The 20795-nt window shown below is 44.4% G+C and overlaps 1 protein-coding gene across 1 annotated transcript in view; it reads right to left on the bottom strand.

The window, feature by feature from the left end:
• Positions 1–531: 531 nt before the first annotated feature.
• The window catches only part of DNAAF5 (dynein axonemal assembly factor 5), a 45412-nt gene continuing 25148 nt past the window's right edge, over positions 532–20795 (bottom strand). Inside the window, exons 7-13 of the mRNA XM_053554649.1 lie at positions 16810–16956; positions 15502–15667; positions 9479–9626; positions 8571–8721; positions 7532–7688; positions 4071–4262; positions 532–1451 (exon numbers count right to left, since the gene is read on the bottom strand). Coding sequence (XP_053410624.1) covers positions 1315–1451; positions 4071–4262; positions 7532–7688; positions 8571–8721; positions 9479–9626; positions 15502–15667; positions 16810–16956 — 1098 coding nt within the window. The 3' untranslated portion in view covers positions 532–1314. The remainder of the gene's footprint in view (positions 1452–4070; positions 4263–7531; positions 7689–8570; positions 8722–9478; positions 9627–15501; positions 15668–16809; positions 16957–20795) is intronic.

Genomic DNA, 20795 nt, shown 5'->3' with positions numbered 1-20795 from the left:
GTCAGTTCTCTGAAGACCCCTGATCTGGGGGCTCATAAAGCCTTTCAAGAAAATGGCAGAGGACATATGACAAAAGGTACTTAGGGAATGGGTGGAGGCTAATATTTGAGGGCAGTGCCAAGGACAGAAGCTGGCTAGAGAGCAGTTAGGATGCCAGAGGCCCTGAAGGGAGGGTGGGTGAGGGTGGCTTGTCAGCATCCCATGCATGACAACCTCCAGGCTAACCTCCCCCACTCAACACCCCCCAGCACCTAGGTCCTCACAAGGTGAGCCTATGGGTGGCCTTACCGACCTGTGGCAATTGCCCTAACTTTTTGGAGCTCCTGCCACCTGGTGTCCAGAGAGAACACAACAAGAACACTGGACCGGCCCCCCAGAGGAACCCAGGGTCCCCACAGCCCAGAATTCTCAAAGATGAGATCACTGTGAGGCTAAATCTGAGGAAAAATCAGTTGTTTTCTCAACATGTCAATTAATTATCAAACCCACAAAGACAGGCATACAAATTAATTATAATAAATATTTTTAATTCAATTTTCAAACATGAAAGCATAAATGTTAGTATTTGATTGTTAGAAAATATACACAGCATTTCCCCTGGTGTTAATACAAATAATGGCTTATGGTAACAAAATCCATTTAAAATGAAATCAATTAGGCACTTGGGTGTAGCAAGTGCTAGGGAATGAAACACACTTTACTTCCACTTGTAGAAGAGCAAACAAAATTAGAACTGATTTTTTTAAAACGCCATGACTATATATATCTATATAACTTAAAGTTACAGTACATTTAAGGGAGAAATTTCATTGAAATTTCACTGTTAAGATAACAATTTTGTTTTTTTTTTTAGTCTGTTCACTGAAATATTAAATTTCAGGAGACAGGACCCTAAGAAAGATGAAATTTCTTTTTAAACACTTTGGCTTTCCCTCCTTCTTTTGTTATATAGTGAAGAACTTTCTTGGGCATTTAAGCAGGACTGACCTAGTAGTACATGTGAAGTTTAAAAAAAAAAAAAAAGCAGCTGATGTAGCTGCCAGTATGAGCAGCAGATCTTCATTTTTAATTTCAAATTAGCTGTAGGTTTTCGGGAGACCTCTCAGTGTGAGACATGAGGACAGAACCAGCTCTGAGGCTGCTGTCCCAGGACACAGCAGGCAGGTTCTCTGGAGCACATTCTTCTTGCTGTCAGTCTTGCTGTGAATGTCCTAGGCTGTTGACAAAAAGGTACCCTGTTTATGAGTTTTAAAAGCCACAAATTCCAGCACAGGCAAGGATGTGTGTGTGATGCTGGCTCTGAACTGGTGATGGTCACTGTGTGGCTGGCACAGCCTGCATGTACTGTAGCAGCTGCTCGCAGTAGGCCGCTGAACGGTGCTTGTGGAGGACAGCCTCAGTCTCCCTTACCAGCAGATCCGGGAACAGGGTGCTGCCCTCTTTGAGGACCTCTGTAAAATAGCAGAACACCTTGAAGATGCCAGGGATAATATCAAACCAAGCTTACTGGTATATGCAAATCAGCTTCCTATTAAAATTAAAACATCTACAAAAGCATTTTCAATTTTCCTGATGTTGTTGGATTACTACACAATAGTTACAATATGAATAAAACTTAAAAGCACCCTTTCAAACATCCATGGTCTTTTTTTTTTTTTGAGACAGAGTTTTACTTTGTCACCCTTGGTAGAGTGCCATGGCATCATGGCTCACAGCAACCTCAAACTCTTGGGCTGAAGTGATCCTCTTGCCTCAGTTTTTCCTTTTTAGTAGAAACGTGGTCTCACTCTTGCTCAGGTTGGTCTTAAACTCCTGAGCTCAAGCGATCCACCGCTGTGGCTTACTAGGATGCTAGGATTACAGGTGTGAGCCACCATGCCCGGCGTAAGTTACTTTTTTGGCCCAGAAATAAACCTTTGCATTAATAAATAAATTGGCTTAGAAAGGTGAACAGGCTGGGAGTAATGGCTCACACCTGTAATCCTAGCACTCTGGGAGGCCAAGGCTGGTAGATTGCTTGAGCTCAGGAGTTCAAGATCAGCCTAAGCAACAGCAAGACCCCCCTCTCTATTAAAAATAGAAAAACTAGCTGAGCACTGTGGCAGGTGCCAGTAGTCTGAGCTACTTGTGAGGCTGAGGCAAGAGACTTGCTTATGCCAGGAGTCTGAGGTTGCTGTGAGCTATGACGCTAGAGCACTTTACCCAGGACAACAGAGTGAGACTCTGTCTCAAAAAAAAAAAAAAAAAAAAAAGAAAGAAAGAAAGTAAGTGAACAGTTTTCTTTACTGATACTGATTCATGTAACATACAGTGTGCTGGGTACTCTGGATGCAGCAGGAGACAAAACTCCATCCTATAGAGCTCACACTTACCTGGGGAGCAGCAGCTAATGACCAGAATCAAGACGGCAAATGTGTTGAGTGTTCACAGTGACATATTAGAGAAAAAAGGAGCCAAGGTGGGGCAGTAGGTGCTGTGGGGCTGGAAGTGGCTCTGGCCAGGGCTGGCTGAGGCAGGGAGGGCAGGTCAGGGTAGCAACAGTGATCAGAGAGGAGATGACCAGACTCTGCAGACAGGTGTGAATGGGGAGGCCAGAAGGACCCTAAGTCTCAGCCCTCAGGCTTGAAGAGGACAGTGGCCACTGAGGGGCATGAGACACTACAGGGAGGGCAGTGGTGTCTACCAGGCAGCTGGACACAACTTTGGGCCTGTGCATTGGCTCCTGCTGTCATTTTAAGCAATTTCTAGTGAGTCTCTATTTCCCAGCTTCTTCCTGTTACCAGAGAGCAGTGGTCAGGCCTCAGGATGATCCCGGGTGCTGGTATACTCACTTATAGACACTTTGACCTCATGACTCAATGCAGAGGTTCTCAAAGTGTGCTCTTAAGATCCTAGGGGCCGAAACCATGTTCATAGTGACACTCACAGGTACCCCATCACAGTGCTCACGTTGGCAGTAATGATGCAGAAGATGGCTCAAGCCCACAGGCTTCAACACGCATGTGGTAAGTACAGGCATGAGGCGCCTGTTGGGAGCTGAGCTGGCAGCTCTTCCAGAGTGTTGTTTTTCCTTGAAGCCCAGCTGGCCGACAACAAACTCTGGTTGTGCAGACCCAGTATTTGGCAGAACATTTTCTTGAAAATGAATCAAGTGGGTCTATCACCCCAAGGAGAACAACTAACAGTATTTGTGGCCAAGGATAAAACTCAAACTTTCAAGCAAAAAATAAGGATTATAAAAAAACATGTCTTTGCCACCATAAAGTTAGACTCTTTCCTGAGACTGAGGCTGGCAAATGTGATTTTTTAGATACTGCACAGTGAAATGTATCCACATTGGGAGGATATGCATAACATTTCTCAAATGACATTACAAAAGCAAAGTCACTACGTTCAACGTGTGAGATGGACCAGTGGATCTTATCATAACGAGCACTAAAAGGGTCCTCAACATGGTTTCCAAGTCTGTCCTGCAAGTAAGACTTCAGGGAACCTTTGCCTGTGACTGTCGACACAACATCAAAGAACACCCACAAGTAACAGAAAAGGCTACTAAAATCTCTTCTCTTTTCCAACCACGTATGAAGCCAGAGGTGAGGGCAGGTTCTTTTCATGTATTTCAACCAAAACAATGTGTCTCATGACTGACTGATCAAAGGCAGCAATGATGTGAAGACCTGGCTATCTTCTACCCAGCTAGATGTCTAAGAGATTTGCAAAAGCCTAAAATACTACTACTCTTCGTGTTACTTTGTTTTGTTAAACATGTTTTTCAAAAACACACGTTGTGTTAATGGGTTTACTATTGTTATTCTGAACAAATTAACAGTATTTAAAATTTTTCTCAATTTTAATTTCTATTTAGTCAGTATTAGTGGCCTCAACCTTCAAAGAAAAACATTTCTCAGGAGAGAGCGCTGTGTGGCATGTGGGTCCTGTGGCTGCTGAGTAGCACCAGCAACTCTGAACCTGCTGCCCACCAGCTGCTCAAATTGCTCAGCTATGATGACCCCCATTGGCACACCCAGCACAGGTTATCAGACTCACGCACAAGTCCCAAGAAATCTTACCTAAAACTGCATCCTGAATGGCACTTTCTGGATCATCAAGGTACACGAGGAGTTCTTTATACAGGTATTGAATGCTATTTTGATAGTATGACTTTCCATTGGTGCTTTTGATGCACTTTAGCCAGGTGATTAAGGTAGAGGCAGCTGCTATCCTAACATCATTGGAGACATCATCTAGACGTTTTAGGAGTTCTGAAAGGAAGGGCCAGGATAAGAATAAATTCTGGAGCAGACATTTCATGTATAAACTTCCACTGAAAGGTGTTCCTTCACATGCCTGTGGAGACCTGCCCTTGAGTCCCAGGAAACCCACCCCTCATGGGGAGATTTCCATGCACCCAGAGCCCACATGCAAGATGCTCCCAGGGTCGTGGGACTCCTGGGCCCCAGCAGATGGAGTGGAGGACAGTGACCCCGGCCCTACTGTGGCCCCTATGATAACCTATTCAGTCGGCTCATAGCTGACTTGCTATGGTCAGTGGTATTTCTGCTGAGCCTCTATGAAAAGACCATTTTGATGCTAGAAACAGAGTGATTCTTGCTGATGGGCAGAAATTTTTAAGTTAAGAAAAGTTTAAGTTAAGTAAGATTGTTAGGTTTTATAGAAATTGGGGCTTGCTATGTTACCTAGGCAGGCCTTGAACTCCTGGCCTCAAGTGATCCTCTTGCCTTGGCCTCCCAGAGTGCTGGGATTACAGGCACAAACCATCTGCCTAGACTTGGTAAAATTTTTATCAAATTTATGCTTTTTCCCCGTATCTTATAAAAATCTTTGGCACCCACTAGTGTATCTTTTGAAAACTGTCAGAGATCGAGCCTACAGAATGAGTCAGAAGATGAACACTGGCAGCTGTATAGGGCTGGGCTGGGCGAGTCTTCATGCTCAGAGGGCACACTCTGCCCTTAGCAGGCTGTTCCTGGGTGACTGAAAGGCATGAAGCTCCCCAAAGATCAGTTTGTCCCACCAAGACAACTTCCATGAAGGTGCTGGGCCTCTGGCCACCACCTCTGATATAAATTACAGGAAAAGAAGTCATCGCAGGGCCAGCCTTCCACGGAGCACTGAGCACCCTCACTGGATGCTCGGACACCTTGTGAGGCAGCGCTGTCACTGTAAACACCTTAAGGATGAAGGAGCTGAGTCAAAGACTCACGTCTTGTCCAACATCAGCCAACTAATAAAAGTGAAAGAGCAAGGACATGTTTCTCCTAGGGCATGAGTAAGAGGGTGTTTCCACTGGCTCAGGCCAACCCTGGAACCACAGCAACCAGGCTTTGCTACTATGTTTAGGCTGCCAATCCCGCCTCTTAGCTGTAAACAGGAAAGGCTAGCTGCACGTCCACTTCTGTAACAGGGTGAGGTCACCTCTTGTAAGTAGCCATCACCTGGGGCACAACTGGTGGCTAGTGTGTTGGGCCTGCCTTGCTATCGGTGCTGATCGGCCTGTCACAGGAGGTCCAGGGCATTTGTGCTCATACTTCAGAGCACTCTTCCCTGTCCAGCCAAGTGGGAACACATCACTTGGGGCATTGCAAAATAAAGAGGGACTACTGAGGAATCCATTTGCAATGAAAAGAATTACAACAGAATTTTCCATAAACTATAGGAAAAATGCCCAAATATGTGCATCTTTTCAGTGGCTTTTATTTTAAAAGGTGGGTGAAATCCCAACCAATCCTGATAGCCAACAAATCACATTGATAGAACTTGTTAAAAAAAAAAAAATTTAAAGACTGCAGTAGGAATAAGACATTTGCTGTTACAAAAATAAAAACAAAAAGCCAAATTTGGGAGAATGTGTGGGAAGGCACCCAGACTCTGTGCAGTGCTCAGCATGTACTTCGAATCTGAAAATTCACATCTGTCTTCAGTTCTGGGAATTCGGAGTCACTGTCTCTTCCAGGTTATTCCTCTGCTGTCCCTCTGTTCTCTTCTCCTGGGATCAAGGAAATGCCTCTTGATTCATGCTCCACATCTTCCTTTCTCTTCCACACTTTTCATCTTCCTCTGTACCGTGTTCTCAGTGAATTCAAAATTACTGTTTCAATTCACCAATTCCATTTTCAGCCACATTCAGTCTAGGGTTTATCCAATGCATCTAGTTTTAAATTCCAGTGACTATTCTTCATTTTGAGGAATTCTTAAGCACTATCTTTTAAAAGTTACTAAATATTTTTGGCATATATAAAGTATAAATAATGAAAATCTATACAGTCTCTTCCTGTTTTAAGAAATAAAAAATAGGGTGGTGCCCATACTTCAGTGGGTAGGAGCCAGCCACATCTGCCGAGGCTGGTGGGTTTGAACCTGGCCTGGGCCAGCTAAAAACAACAACAACTGCAACAAAAAAAATAGCCCAGGGTGGCGCCTGTGACTCAAAGGACTAGGGTGCCAGCCCCATATGCCGGAGGTGGTGGGTTCAAACCCAGCCCTGGCCAAAAACTGCAAAAAAAAGCCCGGCGTTCTGGCAGGTGCCTGGAGTCCCAGCTACTTGGGAGGCTGTAGTCCCAGCTACTTGGGAGACTGAGGCAAAAGAATTGCTTATGCCCAAGAGTTTGAGGTTGTTGTGAGCTGTGATGCCACAGCACTCTACCCAGGGTGACAGCTTGCGATTCTGTCTCAAAATAAAAAAAAAAAAGAAAGAAAGAAAGAAAAAATAACAAGCCTTGCATAGTGGCATGCCTGTAATCCCAGCTACTTGGAGGCCAAAGCAGGAGGACTGCTTGAGCCCAGGAGTTCATGGCCAGCATAGGCAATACAGCAAGACCCTGTTCCTCAAAAAATGAAACAAAGAAAAAATACTGGCTATTCCTATAGCTGTAGGACACCCTGCTTTATGCCCCCTTCTTCCACCTCTAGGGGTAACTCCTGTTCTGAAATCTGAAAGATGTTTTCCTTATTTTCTTATGTTATGGTATTTATTGACATTTTATCTGTCATATCTTTGTCTGGACTCATAGTCCCAACTTGGCCAGAAGTCAAAAAGTAAACTGGGTGCCACAGCTCAGTGGTTAGAGTACCAGCCCAGCACACCAGGATTGGCCAGCTTGAAGCTCAGTTTGAACCCTGCTTAAGAAAAAAAAAGAGAGAAACATAAATACAATTGTCCTTGGTATCTTGGGGTCCTTGATTCTAGGACCCCCACGGATACCCAAATCTCTGAATGCTCAAGGCTCAGTATTTGCATATAACCACATTTTCCTATATGTTTTAAATCATCTCCAGATTACTTATAATATTTAATACCACACCTACACATCACTTTATTCAAGTGGACTCACGTAGTACACAATGTGCAGCTCGTTCAAGCTTTACTCTTCAAAACTTTGTGAAATTTTTTTTTTTTTTTCCTAAATTATTTTTGATCCAAGGTTGGTTCAATCCATAGGTGCCAATGGAACCGATGGATACAGAAGGCCAACTCTATCTACATGTGCTTTGAAAAGGAAAAATGTCCTACCAGGATAAATCTTGATGAATTTATCTGGATCAGTCATGTCATCAGAGGTTTTTAAAAATATGTTAATAATACGGCATGAAATTAATCGAGTCATCTGAGAATCTTCCTCCAGTGTGGTCAGAATGTGAGGCATCATTGTTCCCTGCATGTCTTGAATCTGCAGTGAGTAAGCACACAGGAGAGGTGATTCAGTTAGGCTCATTCGAGGATGAAGAGCAATGCTTGTGTACTCCTGCCTATAAAAGACCTGGTTTTGAGATAAATACATACTCTTTTGAATGCTTTATCTAGAAAATAGATTTGATTTTTGATTTTAAAATTCAGATTTGAACAATTTTTATTTAACTTGGTCTCCCTAGTGAGGCATAAAACCTACATATAGTGCAAGTGCACATGTCTGATGATGCTTCTGGACTACTGAACTGGCCACATTCCGTCTAGGGTTTATCCAAAGCAATGCCCTGTGTGTCAGGAGGTGGTGCTCACACACTGCTAGGTGCTGGGCCACACATCTGCCTCTGGGGCTCTTCTGTCATCAACAACACACATTCATGATACTAAGGCACAAGCAAAAAGGAAGAAGCAGAAACATGGAGGTTTGAGTATGTTTCTAGTCTGTGTACTAATTCCTGTGTCGGGGGAGAGAGTAATGAATATCATGCAGAAAGCCTGACCCTGGCCTCTTCAGCTGGAATCTTGTGATTAAAACTTGGTCTTATACAGCACATTCAATACGTGATCCTAAGGAAAGAAGACCAAATCCTCACCAAATCCCCAAGATTATCAAAGGAAACAAGATGTCAACACTAACTGGCGGTCTTGGCGTCTCTGTTCCCGCCCTCCTGCCTGACGCGCAGGCCCCCTGCCTCCTCCCTCTTGCTGCCTGTTGGGTACAGTGTGCTGCTGGTGCAGCTCCCAGAAGTGGAGGCTGAGCTGCTGCCCCAGAGAGCTTGTGCATGTCCCCTACTGCACTGTCTGCTGGGGGCCATGGAGGCCTCTACAGGCCCTGACTCCACCGACTACGCCCCCAGAGCCATACCTGCTTGGCTGACAGGACCTCGCTGCTGGTGAGCGCCCAGAAGCAGGACACAGCTGCTGTGCGGATGGCTGCGGCTGTCCTCCCTGCATGCCACTGCAGATTGGGGACCAGGACATCTTTTATCACTATCTCAAGGTAGTTGTGAAACTGCCTGGAGCCAAGGCACAGAAAGCAGATGAGCAGGGCAGACAGACACTCTTTGGAGGAAACGTTTTAGTTTGGGAAAGGAACTGAGCTGAGGGGAAAAGCCAGATGAAAAGCAACTGGATGCAAAAACACAAGAACCTCTGCTGGAGTTTCGCCCCTGCCCCCAGACCCAGTTGAGCAGGCCCCACTCCCACTGTGCTCCATAGGCTGGGGTGTGACCAGGGTGACTGGGAGGGGTCCAAGAGCAGCCTCACAGAAACTCCACACTCTCCTACACATGGAAGCCCACCCCCAGAGGACTGGTCCTGGCATGCTCTGGGCGTTTCCAGCCAGCACTTGCTCTTCTCTCCCAGTGCTTCTCTGTACCTTTCTTCTACTACGAAGCCGAGGCCTTAATGTTTTAATGCTACAAGTTATTTTAGGTAATAGAAGAGTATTTCCATGGCTTTAATCATCAATAGTGATTCAATCAATTCTGTTAGGTTTGAAAGGTACCAAAATGCTTTTAAACCTGATAACTAATATATAAGCCATTAATAGTTAATGTTCCCTGAAACTTATTCATTCAATGGAATTTTAATGATCACATTATACTGACCCTGATTTAGTGTTACTCTGTGTGGTGCATTTACTGCTGGCGATCTTGCTATTTTCCAGTGAGGACAGGTACACCCCTGGACGCAGGCACCTAGAAGCTCCCACCTCAGACCTTGGGGTGAGGGAAGGTAGGTGGGGGCCCACAGATGCAGAAACCGACCTACCCCTGGGAGTCCACAGTGTCCTTTGCTCTCAGCAGCAGCTTAGACAAGATGGAGAAAAGCTTTAGGCGCATCTGGGGATCTCTGGCAGGCTGGAGGCAGGCCCTGAGTGTAGGGATCACGTGCTGCAGAGCCTCTCCAAGGGCAGAGCCTGGAAGACAAATAGCACCAGTGCCAGAGTGTGTGCACTAGGCTCCACAGTGTGTACTGGGCCTCCAAGTGTGCACCAGGCCCCATGGCATGCATGTGCAATCCTCTGCAGATCCGGAGGAGGCCTGTGCTCTCAGCACAGACCACCAGGCACGGCCTACTCTGGGAACAGACACCCCAAGCATATTCACACGATTCCTGGTTAACTTTTCCTACATCACACTCCTCTCCTTTCTGGATCATTGAGATAACAACCATAGAAAAGTAACTGAGAGAACTTTAACCTCTCAAAAATCTCTCTTACCCGTAATTAGATATGTAAACTTTTTGTTTTTCTTTTCTTTTCTTTCTTTTTTTTTTAAGAGCCAGAGTCTCACTTTTGTCGCCCTTGGTAGAGTGCCGTGGTGTCATAGCTCATAGCAACTTCCAACTCCTGGGCTTAGGCGATTCTCTTGCCTCTGCCTCCTGAGTAACTGGGACTACAGGCACCTGCCACAACGCCCAGCTATTTTTTGTTGCAGCTTGGCCAGGGCCATGTTTGAACCCGCCACCCTCGGTAAATGGGGCTGGCGCTCTACCCACTGAGCCACAGGCACTGCCCTAACTTTTTCTTTTTCTTATATATTTCCAAATTCTTTTAAAAGATTAAAGTCAAGCAGTATTTTAAAGATAACCAAAATCAATCATTCAAGTTAAACTCTGCAGCTGTCACACCTTTACTCCCTTTGAGCCAGAGCTGCATAAAAACAAACAAAAATACTTATTATTAAGAGGAAGAAATGGGTGGGTGCAATTCTCCACATGCTATGAGCAGATTTCAAAAACAGGTAGTGGGGTTTAATATTTGGAACTCATTGCATCATGACTGGAATGAAACAGCCTCTGGTGTCTAGACAAGAACTGTGATTCATAAGAGCACCGGCCATAAAACACCTTCCCTGCTTTGCCTGTGCCAAAAGCACAGCTTCCTATTTTCGAGTAGCCACTCTCAAACCATTCTGTTTTATAACACATTCTACACATTCTTACTAAGTCTGTAGTAAGCTGGAGAAGAAGCCAAGCAACTCAAACCTTTACTCCTTTAAGATTCCATCTCAAACCTAGTGCCTCAAATGTCTGCAATCTGAACAAGGGAGCGCAGGAGGGGACCTGTATCAATGGAAGTTATGGTGTGAAAATGTACCACTGTGCTGACGGGTGGGTCCCTCCAGCACAGTGAGTGCACGGTTTGTTCAGACCCTCTGTCTGCACAGCCCAAACTTGAAAACATCTCAATCACAAATGAAAGGGAAGAGTTCCAACAAGTCCCAATAAGTCCCCTCTAGCAAAGAACAATTTTAATGTATGTACTTCACCAGCTATTCTTTACAACTAGGACTAAAGAAATTCTTTTTAATACTTAAAGTCTGGATTAAATAATTCTCCCTAATAAAGAGAAACTACATTCCTCAAAAATGTAGGGCATTAGTCATTGCTTATGGTATAAAAAGACAGGTGAGTCTAAGGGCCCATTATATTCAACATTACAGGCCAGCCACAGGACATGTTGACACTGATGGGGTTCAAGTGCATTTGCATCCTCTCCCCAGAAGATGGCCCAGAGAGGATAGCCCCAGAGAGCTGCAGAGGAGGCCTGAGGGGCAGATCCCTGGGAGGGGGGCACCCAGAAACCCTTCTGAACTGAGCTCACGGGAAAGGTGTAAATACATTTTAAGCCGTGAAAACACTTTTAGGAAATTAAAAAGAATATATGCAAACCACACACCAGAATTTACCTGGAGTGGCTTCTTCCCTTCCATTTGGTTTAATCCCCATGAGAATGGGGCTTGCCTTCCTGACTTGAATCAGTATGGAGAAGAGCAAAGAACAGGCTGTTTCTTTTTCTTTTTTTTTTTTTTTTTTGTGGTTTTTGGCCGGGGCTGGGTTTGAACCCGCCACCTCCGGCACATGGGACGGGCGCCCTACTCCTTGAGCCACAGGCACCGCCCAAGAACAGGCTGTTTCTGATGCAGCAAATCTTCTTCTCAAACATTTCTTTCTTTCTTTTTTTTTTTGTTTGAGGTCCTTGGTAGAGTGCCATGGAGTTCTAGCTCACAGCAACCTCAAACTCTTGGGCTTAAGTGATTCTCTTGTCTCAAGCCTCCTGAGCAGCTGGGACTATAGGCATACATCACCATGACGGAATAAATTTAAAACTTTTTGTAGAGATGGGGTCTTACTATGTTGCCCTGGCTGCTCTTGAGCTCTTGGCCTCAAGTGATCCTCCTGCCTCAGCCTCCCAAAGTGCTAGCATTACAGGTGTGAGCCACCTGCCTGGTCTTCTCAATCATTTGAAATGATTTAGACATTATCAACACCGCAGTGGTTTGTAGTCAATACTGCCCTGGGCAGCAGCCTCCTACACTGGAGTAGAAAATGGGTACTGTGGGTCTGAAAATTATAGTTGTTTTTAAGAATTGCCTTTCAAAATGAAATACATCCCATGAAATATTCTCCACAGACAGGGTAAGTTCAGAGTTGTTAAAGGCCACGCTGAGGCCAGGTTTGCTCAGCTGTGTGCAGTGTCTGGACACTGTTAGACATCCTTTGGGTCTTGCTTTCCTGTCTAGATAATGAACACAGGCATTTGCCCAAACAGTGCTACTGATGCTCACAGGAGCCCCTGAAGTAGGTTGTATTCCCATTGCAGGAGTGTCCGCTTCTCCCCCAACAAACCTCAATGAACCACAACATAAGGACGTCCCAGATGCCCCACAGATGCCCCTGCGTGTGCACTGCCTCCCTGCAGGCCCAAGGGTGAGGGAGTTGGACAGATGCGACTGGGCCCCCCCCAGTGGATCCCTCTCTCTTGGCACCATCTGTTATCTGGGCTGTTTACTTAGGAGTTAGCTCCTTTCCGGGCGCAGGCTCCCTTCAGAGTGTGCTTGCCCACCTTTGCCATGAGGAAACACACACCTGTGCCTAACTCAAGGTCAGATCTGAGAGGTGGGGTTCTCTTCCACTAGTCCTGACACTATGCTCCCGAAGGCCTTGGCAGGACAGCATGGCCAGACACCTCAGGATTTAAGGGCCTTCCTGCCCTGCAACTTCTGCTGCCATTTCTACCTTTTAAATTCTCCCTACATCTTCAACTGGAAAGAAGACACATATTCTGGCCTAAATATAGAGAGGAACCTGAAGTCCCCGAGTTGAGAGGAAGAGCCAGGCTGACAGCTTCTTTGGGGGCTCTTGTGGTATCTTTGAAGCATGAGAAACCCCAAACCCAACTAAATCTGAAGGATGCCTCACAGCACTGACCTTCTTATGTGCTCACACCTAATTTCATGCAGGTCACACCACACCCGTTTGCCCATGTTGTGGACAAGGCCTAGGGTAACTATTTCTAACGGCTGCTAGGGCCCCTTTTCCACAAAAATATCATTATGTATTTAACTTCCTGTGAGGTACTTGAGTCACTTCCAATTCCCGGCATTAAACTGTGCCCTGCTGAATATTTGCATATGTAGCGTCTTCCATAATTAATTATTTCCTTAGGATAAGTTCTTATGAATTTGGCTGCTACGTAAATGGCTGTGTATGTATTGATAATTCTACAGCCTGCTATTTAACTGGCTGCTCATTCATGGTGTTGCCAACAACACTGAGGCTCCTGTTCTACAACCCAGGGCAACACTGAGCATGAGATTCTGATGTGTGGCCTGATCTCAGATTACTATGAGAAGGGCTGAGGATTTTCCCACTCTGTATATAAGTTGAATTAATTCCTTTTTAAAATATAATCTAGATATTTTGCCTATTTGGGGTTAATGCTTTAATCCTCAGTATGTGTGAGCTTTATTTAACACAGATCTTACAGTTTCATTTACTATTATGTTTACTTTGGTTCCAGATGTACATATGTCTTTCCTTTGTGGTTCTCCATTTAAACTCATCCATTTAAACAAATAGCTTCTGAAAATGAACAATTAAAATTTTTCTCTTACTTAAAAAGTTACTTCAATCTTTAGGCTTTCTGCTTATTATAGTAGTACATGTCCATTATAGAAAACTTCAAAAATAGAAAAAAATAAAGGAGAACAAAAATCATCTGTACTCCCAGGACCCTGTGCTGGAAACATCATGCTATGTTTTCTGTGAGGTTCTGCACACACATCTGCACAGAGGGACTCTGAGAAGATAATGGCTGGGCTAATGACTCTTGTTCCTGAGCAGGACACTGCCAATTCTCCTGTCTTCTGGTGTATGATATGAGATGTTGCCCAAATAAATTTGTTTTCTGAGTTGCAGTCAGTTATACCAACACTGTAAGAAAAACTGCAACCAGAAAGAGCAAATCTTAGAGAGGCTGGTGGCAGGTTCAGTGAGCTCCAGTCCTGAGTAGCAGAATTGCAAGGCCAGTCTCTCAAGGTCCGCTCACCCAGGTCTCTCACCTGTGAAAACTGGAGTACTTTGGGCGGCGCCTGTGGCTCAGTGAGCAGGGCGCCGGCCCCATATACCGAGGGTGGCGGGTTCAAACCCAGCCTCGGCCAAACTGCAACCAAAAAATAGCTGGGCGTTGTGGCGGGCGCCTGTAGTCCCAGCTACTCAGGAGGCTGAGGCAGGAGAATCACCTAAGCCCAGGAGTTGGAGGTTGCTGTGAGCTGTGTGACGCCACAGCACTCTACAGAGGGCAATAAAGTGAAACTCTGTCTCTACATAAAAAAAAAAAAAGAAAACTGGAGTACTCTGATTCAAGTGATTCAGTGTCCTTGTCCATAAAATGGGGTTCATAGTTCCCATCACACAGAACCTCTATGAAGACATGATGCTGATGTTTGTGAGTAGGGACAGTGCCTGGCACAAGTGTTTAACACAGTCAGCAACTATTAGTATTTTTGTTCTTAGTATAGAAACACAGTCCTGAATATACTTGATGAAGAGTAATTTTGGATTGTCATTTAGCTTTCAGTACTAGGCCACCAAGGCCAACCCTCTGGTAGGTCCTAGGCTGTCTCCAACAACGATGACTAATCTCTGAGATATGCAGGAGTCACATATTAATAGTGATGTATCCTTAGACCCAGAGTATAATTACAACACTTTATATGACCAAAATGGGTGGTGAGACCATTCAGAGGAGCACAAGGTTATGGTGTTTGAGAGAACCGAGGAGACAAATGAAGAAAAAGCTATTGTGCTTGATATGTTTAATGCTGACATTTCAGAGGGGCTGGGGCTGCAGTCCTTCTATATTACATGCTCAAAACACTAGTTAAATGTGTTAAATTCTGCAATAAAATTTAGATGTATTTGAAAAATATAGGCTATAAAAGAGGCCATGAAAAATCACATTTTCAAGATTTAATGTAAAAAATGTGTGCCTAGGCACTTTATTTTTTTATTTTTTATTTTTGGAGACAGAGTCTCAAGCTGTCCCCCTGGGTAGAGTGCCATGGCATCACAGCTCACAGCAACCTCCAATTCCTGGGCTCAAGCGATTCTCTTGCCTCCGCCTCCCAAGTAGCTGGGACTATAGGCACCCGCCACAATGCCCAGCTTTTTGTTGCAGCTGTCATTGTTGTTTGGCAGGCCCAGGCTAGATTCAAACCCTCCAGCTCAGGTGTATGTGGCTGGTGCCTTAGTTGCTTGAGCCACAGGTGCTGAGCTTAGGTACACTTTAAAAGAGCTATATCACATCAAGTCTTTAATGGGATGTTCTTAGCATTTTAAAAGGTTTTGTCCTTAAAATTCTTGTTTTCCATAAGCAAGAGTGACTATTAGCGATTTTTAAAAAATATGCCTCAGTTAAAGATAGTTTAGTTAGTTCTGGTTGATGCAGAAACTTCTCCCAGCTATGACGAAGGCAGTCAGCATGCTGCAGCCTGCATGGGACTCACCTGCCTGAAACATGACCACACTAAACTGCCCCAGCTCTGGCGAGTGCACAGTCCAGTCGCTATGGGATGCTGTCAGCTGCTCCAACAGAGGGCCCATGTGCTTGCGATAGAGGTCCTGGCTACTGATCCCCTCCACATCAGCCAGCGAGGCTACTGCCTCCTGCGCCTGGAAGCATAAAGTCAAGGTTGAGACAATCCTTATTAAGGCTCAGACTTACCTCCTGGAGTCTGCCTTGAGGGCGAGACCACTCAGGCCCACGAGTTTGGGAATAACTGGGTCAACTATGAACATTCCACCAGAAGGGGCTGCACTAGAGACAGGGCCAAGGTTCCCACTCATGTGGATGCTGTTCGTGCAGCAGATGAGGAATCAAATGAGTGTAGGCTGAGCAGCACGGTACTGGCCTGGGTCTACACGAAGCCAGGGCAGACCCACCTGAGGATAAGCAGGCTTCCTCTGGGGCACTGCTCTGAGGCTAGTATGAGGGACTCGAGGGACTGGATTGAGCACAGACCGCTATTGCTGTTCTGGAAGGGCTGAAGGGTGGGAGGTGACTAGCCAGCCACCTTTTACCCTGTATTTGCTGGTATTTCTGGCCTTACCAGTGACAAGTTATTGGCTAGGACATATATAACCCTTGGAAAGGCTGTTTTTAAAGAGAGAAATAAAACAAAGCTTAAAGAGGCCCCAAGAAAAGAAAGGGAGGGTAGTAAGCTTCCTTGATGCGAGGTTCCCTTTGGAGCTTTGGGGCCTGAAGATCTCCTAAAGAGAGGATATGCTCAAGGCTGTCCAGAGAAACAAAACGGAAGGAAAAGACAAGTCTCCACTCCAAGAGAAGAAGCGAGATGCTATGGGTCTTCAGATGATCCTTGTAGCCCTTGGGGAACTTGGGACTGAAAGAATTTTAAGCATAAATATAGAGCCAATGGAATAGAAATAATTTTGTAAGGCTGGGCTTCAATTAAAGTAGGAAAATTATGACCATGTTTTCTCTCCAGACTTTTAGTTGCACATGCATGTTCTTTAAAACCCCACTTCAACGTATAAGTTTAAGGGTCACGATGATCTTAGTTCTTGTTTGTTCCTTTGCTACAGACTCTAAGATTAAATAGCTGTCTTCTCCAGATGCTAAAATACTATGGTAGCTGAAGCAGACATTCTCTGAGGCTACCTCAGTACTGTCCTATCCACTTTTGCAGGTCAGATCAGCAGGCAGACCTGAGGCCTGAAGCACAAGCTTCAAAGAGGGAGACGTTACATTCTATGGAAAATGGCCTTCCCAGGCAGAAGAGTACTTTCAGTCTTACCTTGTCATTGAGGCTGGTGGCCTCACCTGTGCCAGCCATGACTGTCACCAGCACTTCCAGAAGCTGTAAGCTGCACCCACTGCAGTCCTTGTGACACACAGAGACCAGAGTCTGCACGCAGAGCAACAGGCGCTCCAGGTAGAGGGCCTAGGGGGAGAGCAGCATATGGCAGGGTCAGAGCAAGAGGGACAGAGCCACTGCGCTAAGTCACAAGTGCCAGGATTTGGGCACATAGATTAGGCTAAGGGTGCACTTGGGACAAAATGGGAGACAGAACACAGACTGGGGGCCAAGAGATTTATGCTCATTTTGCAAAATGCTTAACAGTTGTTTAGTTATATTTTAAAAAGTTCTCATGTGGTGGCAATATATACTGCAGTATTTATAGGTGAAATGACAGTGTATTTTTGATTTCCTTTACAACACCCCAGAGTTCTCATTCTCCACAAAGTTAAAGAAAGAAAAGTGGCACAAGGCAGATATAACAATACAGAAGAGTTGGTAGTTACTGAAGCCAGGTGACAGGTGCACGCAAGTACATCCTGCTATTCTTTTTTTTATGTATTTTTGAATATTTATAGAATACTAAGTTTTAACAAACAAAATTCTGTGGTTTAGAGATGCTTTGTGATTGACAGGTGACAGAGGCAGCTGGTCAAATCACTTCTCATCCCAGCTTCAGCCTTAGCCACTCCTCATTGGGAGGCTGAAGCCTGTAAGGTGCAGGTGGTTGCCATGGGGATGCAAGGGCATTCCTAAAGCTTCCATTTGTATTCATTTATTCCAACATTTTCCTAACAGGTCTATTTTGTGTATGTTTCATAAAGTCAGAGTGAGTTGGGATAATGACAGTGTATATACTTTACAAATATAATTTATAAACATGTGCATGTATATTGGAGGCATACACTTAAACTTTGTTTTTACTAAAGGGGGTATGAGTCCAAAGAAGTTTGGTAATTATTTAACTAGACAATCAATTAGTTCTAAATTTCTGAATCAACTGTGAAATTCTACAACTCATATACCAATGACATATATTAAACATCAAAGTTTAAACAAAAAAATTCCACTGTATCACAGCAGGTGGTCCATATACCCCCAGACCCTACTGTGCCCCACCCAGTGGAGGTACAGCTCCGCACAGCATGTTGTCTGTCTTGGAAGAACTGGACCCCCAACTTTGGGCTGTATGCATGGAGTACCCTAATTCCCAGGACAAGCCACAGGTCAGTTTTATTCCAGCCTTAACTTTTCTCACAGTCCAGTTTCTTTCAGGCCTGGATTGATTTCTGAGGACATATCTTGGTAAATTGCTAGAATGATTTATAACGATACATATCAATTTGAGAAGCTTTCATTTTTCAGTTCAAATTAGAAGGATACTCTTTTTTTTTTTTTTTCAGTTTCTGGCTGGGGCTGGGTTTGAAAGTGCCACCTCTAGCACCTGGCGCTGCCCCCAGAAGGATACTCTTAAAAGACATGGGCTGCTGTGCTTTTGTTGAGCTGCTCACTATGTGGTGCTGGGCTCACAGAACCACATATCCTCATGGCAAGCTCAGGCCTCCTGCTACGAATATGGCAGTATCTCTGAAGAAGTAACAAGACTTAACATTCATAGATTTCTCTATATTTAGCCAGAGCATTTTCAATGTCTGCCTACACACATATGAAGAATGAAAAAAACAGATAAGACATGAAATAATACTCAATATTTTTTGCTTCTGAAACAATGTTATCTAAGACTGTAAAAATTTTAATTCACTAAAGTACAAGAGACTTTTATATCCCATTAATGGCAACACAATCCCTGAACTTCACTTTTCTGTAGTTAAACAGGAATCAGTGAGTCATGTCATTGTTTCAATTGGTTGTCACTACACCTGTTTCAAAGAGGATCGGGGTCCTCTCAGCTGAGCTCCAGGTACAATGCTTAATAGGACATCTGGGAAAGCAGCTTCTACTAAAAACCCAGCTTCCCTGCTGACCACCGAGGTGTGGTTCAAGTCAGATTTGCAGTTTGAAATACATATTCATGAACTTCTTTATTTCGCTTAATGTAGGATTTTTAAAATTTTCAGTTTATTCTGGAAAGATGTTCTTAATCTTCTCTTACAGCTACTGAAACATAATTGTAGGAAACATAAACTACCTTCCAAGAGAAATTATACAAATAAAGCATGTATCTCCCAAACTCTGCCAGGGAAAAGAATACAGAGCTGTGTTCTACTCTGAAACAGAGATGACTAACTGAGGCCTGTGTGTGTTCATCCTTTCTTGCCAAAAATTTAAGTCTGTTAAGAAAGGAGTAAAATGGACCAGGCAGGGTGGGTCATGCCTGTAATCATAGCATTTTGGGAGGCTGAGACAGGAGGATCTCTTGAGGTTAGGAGTTTGAGACCAGCCTGAGCAAAACTGAGACCGTATCTCTACAAAAAATTAAAAAATTAGCCAGATGTGCACATCTGTAGTCCCAGGTACTCAGAAGGTTGAGGCAGGAGGATCTCTAGAGCCTCGAGTTTGAGGTTGTGAGCTATGAGGATAAGGCTGCACTCCAGCCCAGGCAACAGAGGAAGAAAATCTGCCTCAAAAAAACAAAAACAAAAAAAGAGTAAAACGAGTAAAATGTCTTGAGATTTTATGATGACTAGTACCTCAGCCTGGGCAAAGGGCTAGAATATATTCATACACCGGAAGGATGCAGGGCTGGTTTCTTGGGAGAACCTTTGGCATGACTAGACTTTGTCAGAGGGGTCTCTCTTCCTTTAAAAGATAAAGTAAATTTTTCTCAATACAACTGGAGAGGTCACAGGACCTGAACTTAAAAGATCAGGTGATTACATTTTCTGTAACCAACATTACGATATGAAAATCACATTTTCTTTGCCGTACTGTAAGACATGTATTTAAACACTTAAACATATTTTCAAGTTATACTCTTGAAGGAAAAAAAATGCTTCTAGTTTGCAAATCTATATATGGGAATCAAAATCATTCTTAGAACCACCTGTTAGTAAAAATGCAGAACTTACATAGATTTGATGGTGTGTAAAAATGTTTTGACAAAAGTTGAAATGGCGCTGAAGACACCATGCAGAGAGCCTATCCGCATTCCCTTCCCGAGACCTCAGCTCTCTTCCCCTCTGCATATTTTAGAAACAGCCTTACAGGTTTCTTAAAATAGTTCATTTGTTTTTCTTATCTTAAAATAGTTTATGAACACAATTGTGAACTGCACCACTCTCATTTTGAGGACAAAGGAAGGGCCTTGACAAAGGACAGGGACAAGTTGAGCTGCCCCCCAGCTTTGTGGTTGTAATAGCTGTGGGAAACTACAGAGCTGAGGGAGTACCAGCCCCTGGGCATCAGACGGGAGAGGCTGGGGCAGACCCTTGTTCCCTGGAACTGCAGAAGGTTGGGTGTGCAGTCCAGTGCTAAGTGGTGTAGGTTAACCATCACAACTGATAAACAAAAAGTCATTACTTTTTCTTCAATCAAAAACAATTATAAATTATTCCAAATGATTAAGCCAAGCAACTCAGGTGGCTTTCAGTTTTAGATGTAATCAATTTACTGCTCAATATAAATGAAACAAATTGTTTGGCAAACAGCAGATTGCGGAACAATCTCCTAGTGGTCACTGAGGTCAAGCGCAGTCCAAACTGGCAGAAGGGGTGGGTGGCTGCCCACAGAGCCAGCCACAAGCCCTGGGACCACCTGCAGCAGCACAGTCCAGCAGAACTTTCCTTGGAGCAGATGTGCTGTCCTGAACTGTTCAACAAGGCAGCCACTAGCCACACATGAAAAGTAACCAGAGGGACCAAGAAAGGGAAATTGTAATTAACTTAAATAGCCACCTGTGGGTGTAATTAACTTAAATACCACCAGGGGCTATAGTGCTGGACAGAGCAGAATGAGGTCCCTAAACAAGAGGCCAATGGCTCTGCTGGATATTCTGAGTGGCTGTGGCGCTGGTTGGGGGACAC

This window comes from Nycticebus coucang, chromosome 12, assembly GCF_027406575.1.
Source record: "Nycticebus coucang isolate mNycCou1 chromosome 12, mNycCou1.pri, whole genome shotgun sequence".
Classification (NCBI taxonomy): domain Eukaryota; kingdom Metazoa; phylum Chordata; class Mammalia; order Primates; family Lorisidae; genus Nycticebus; species Nycticebus coucang.
Note: the sequence above shows the minus strand (reverse complement) of the source record. Positions and strands in the feature narration are given on the sequence as shown.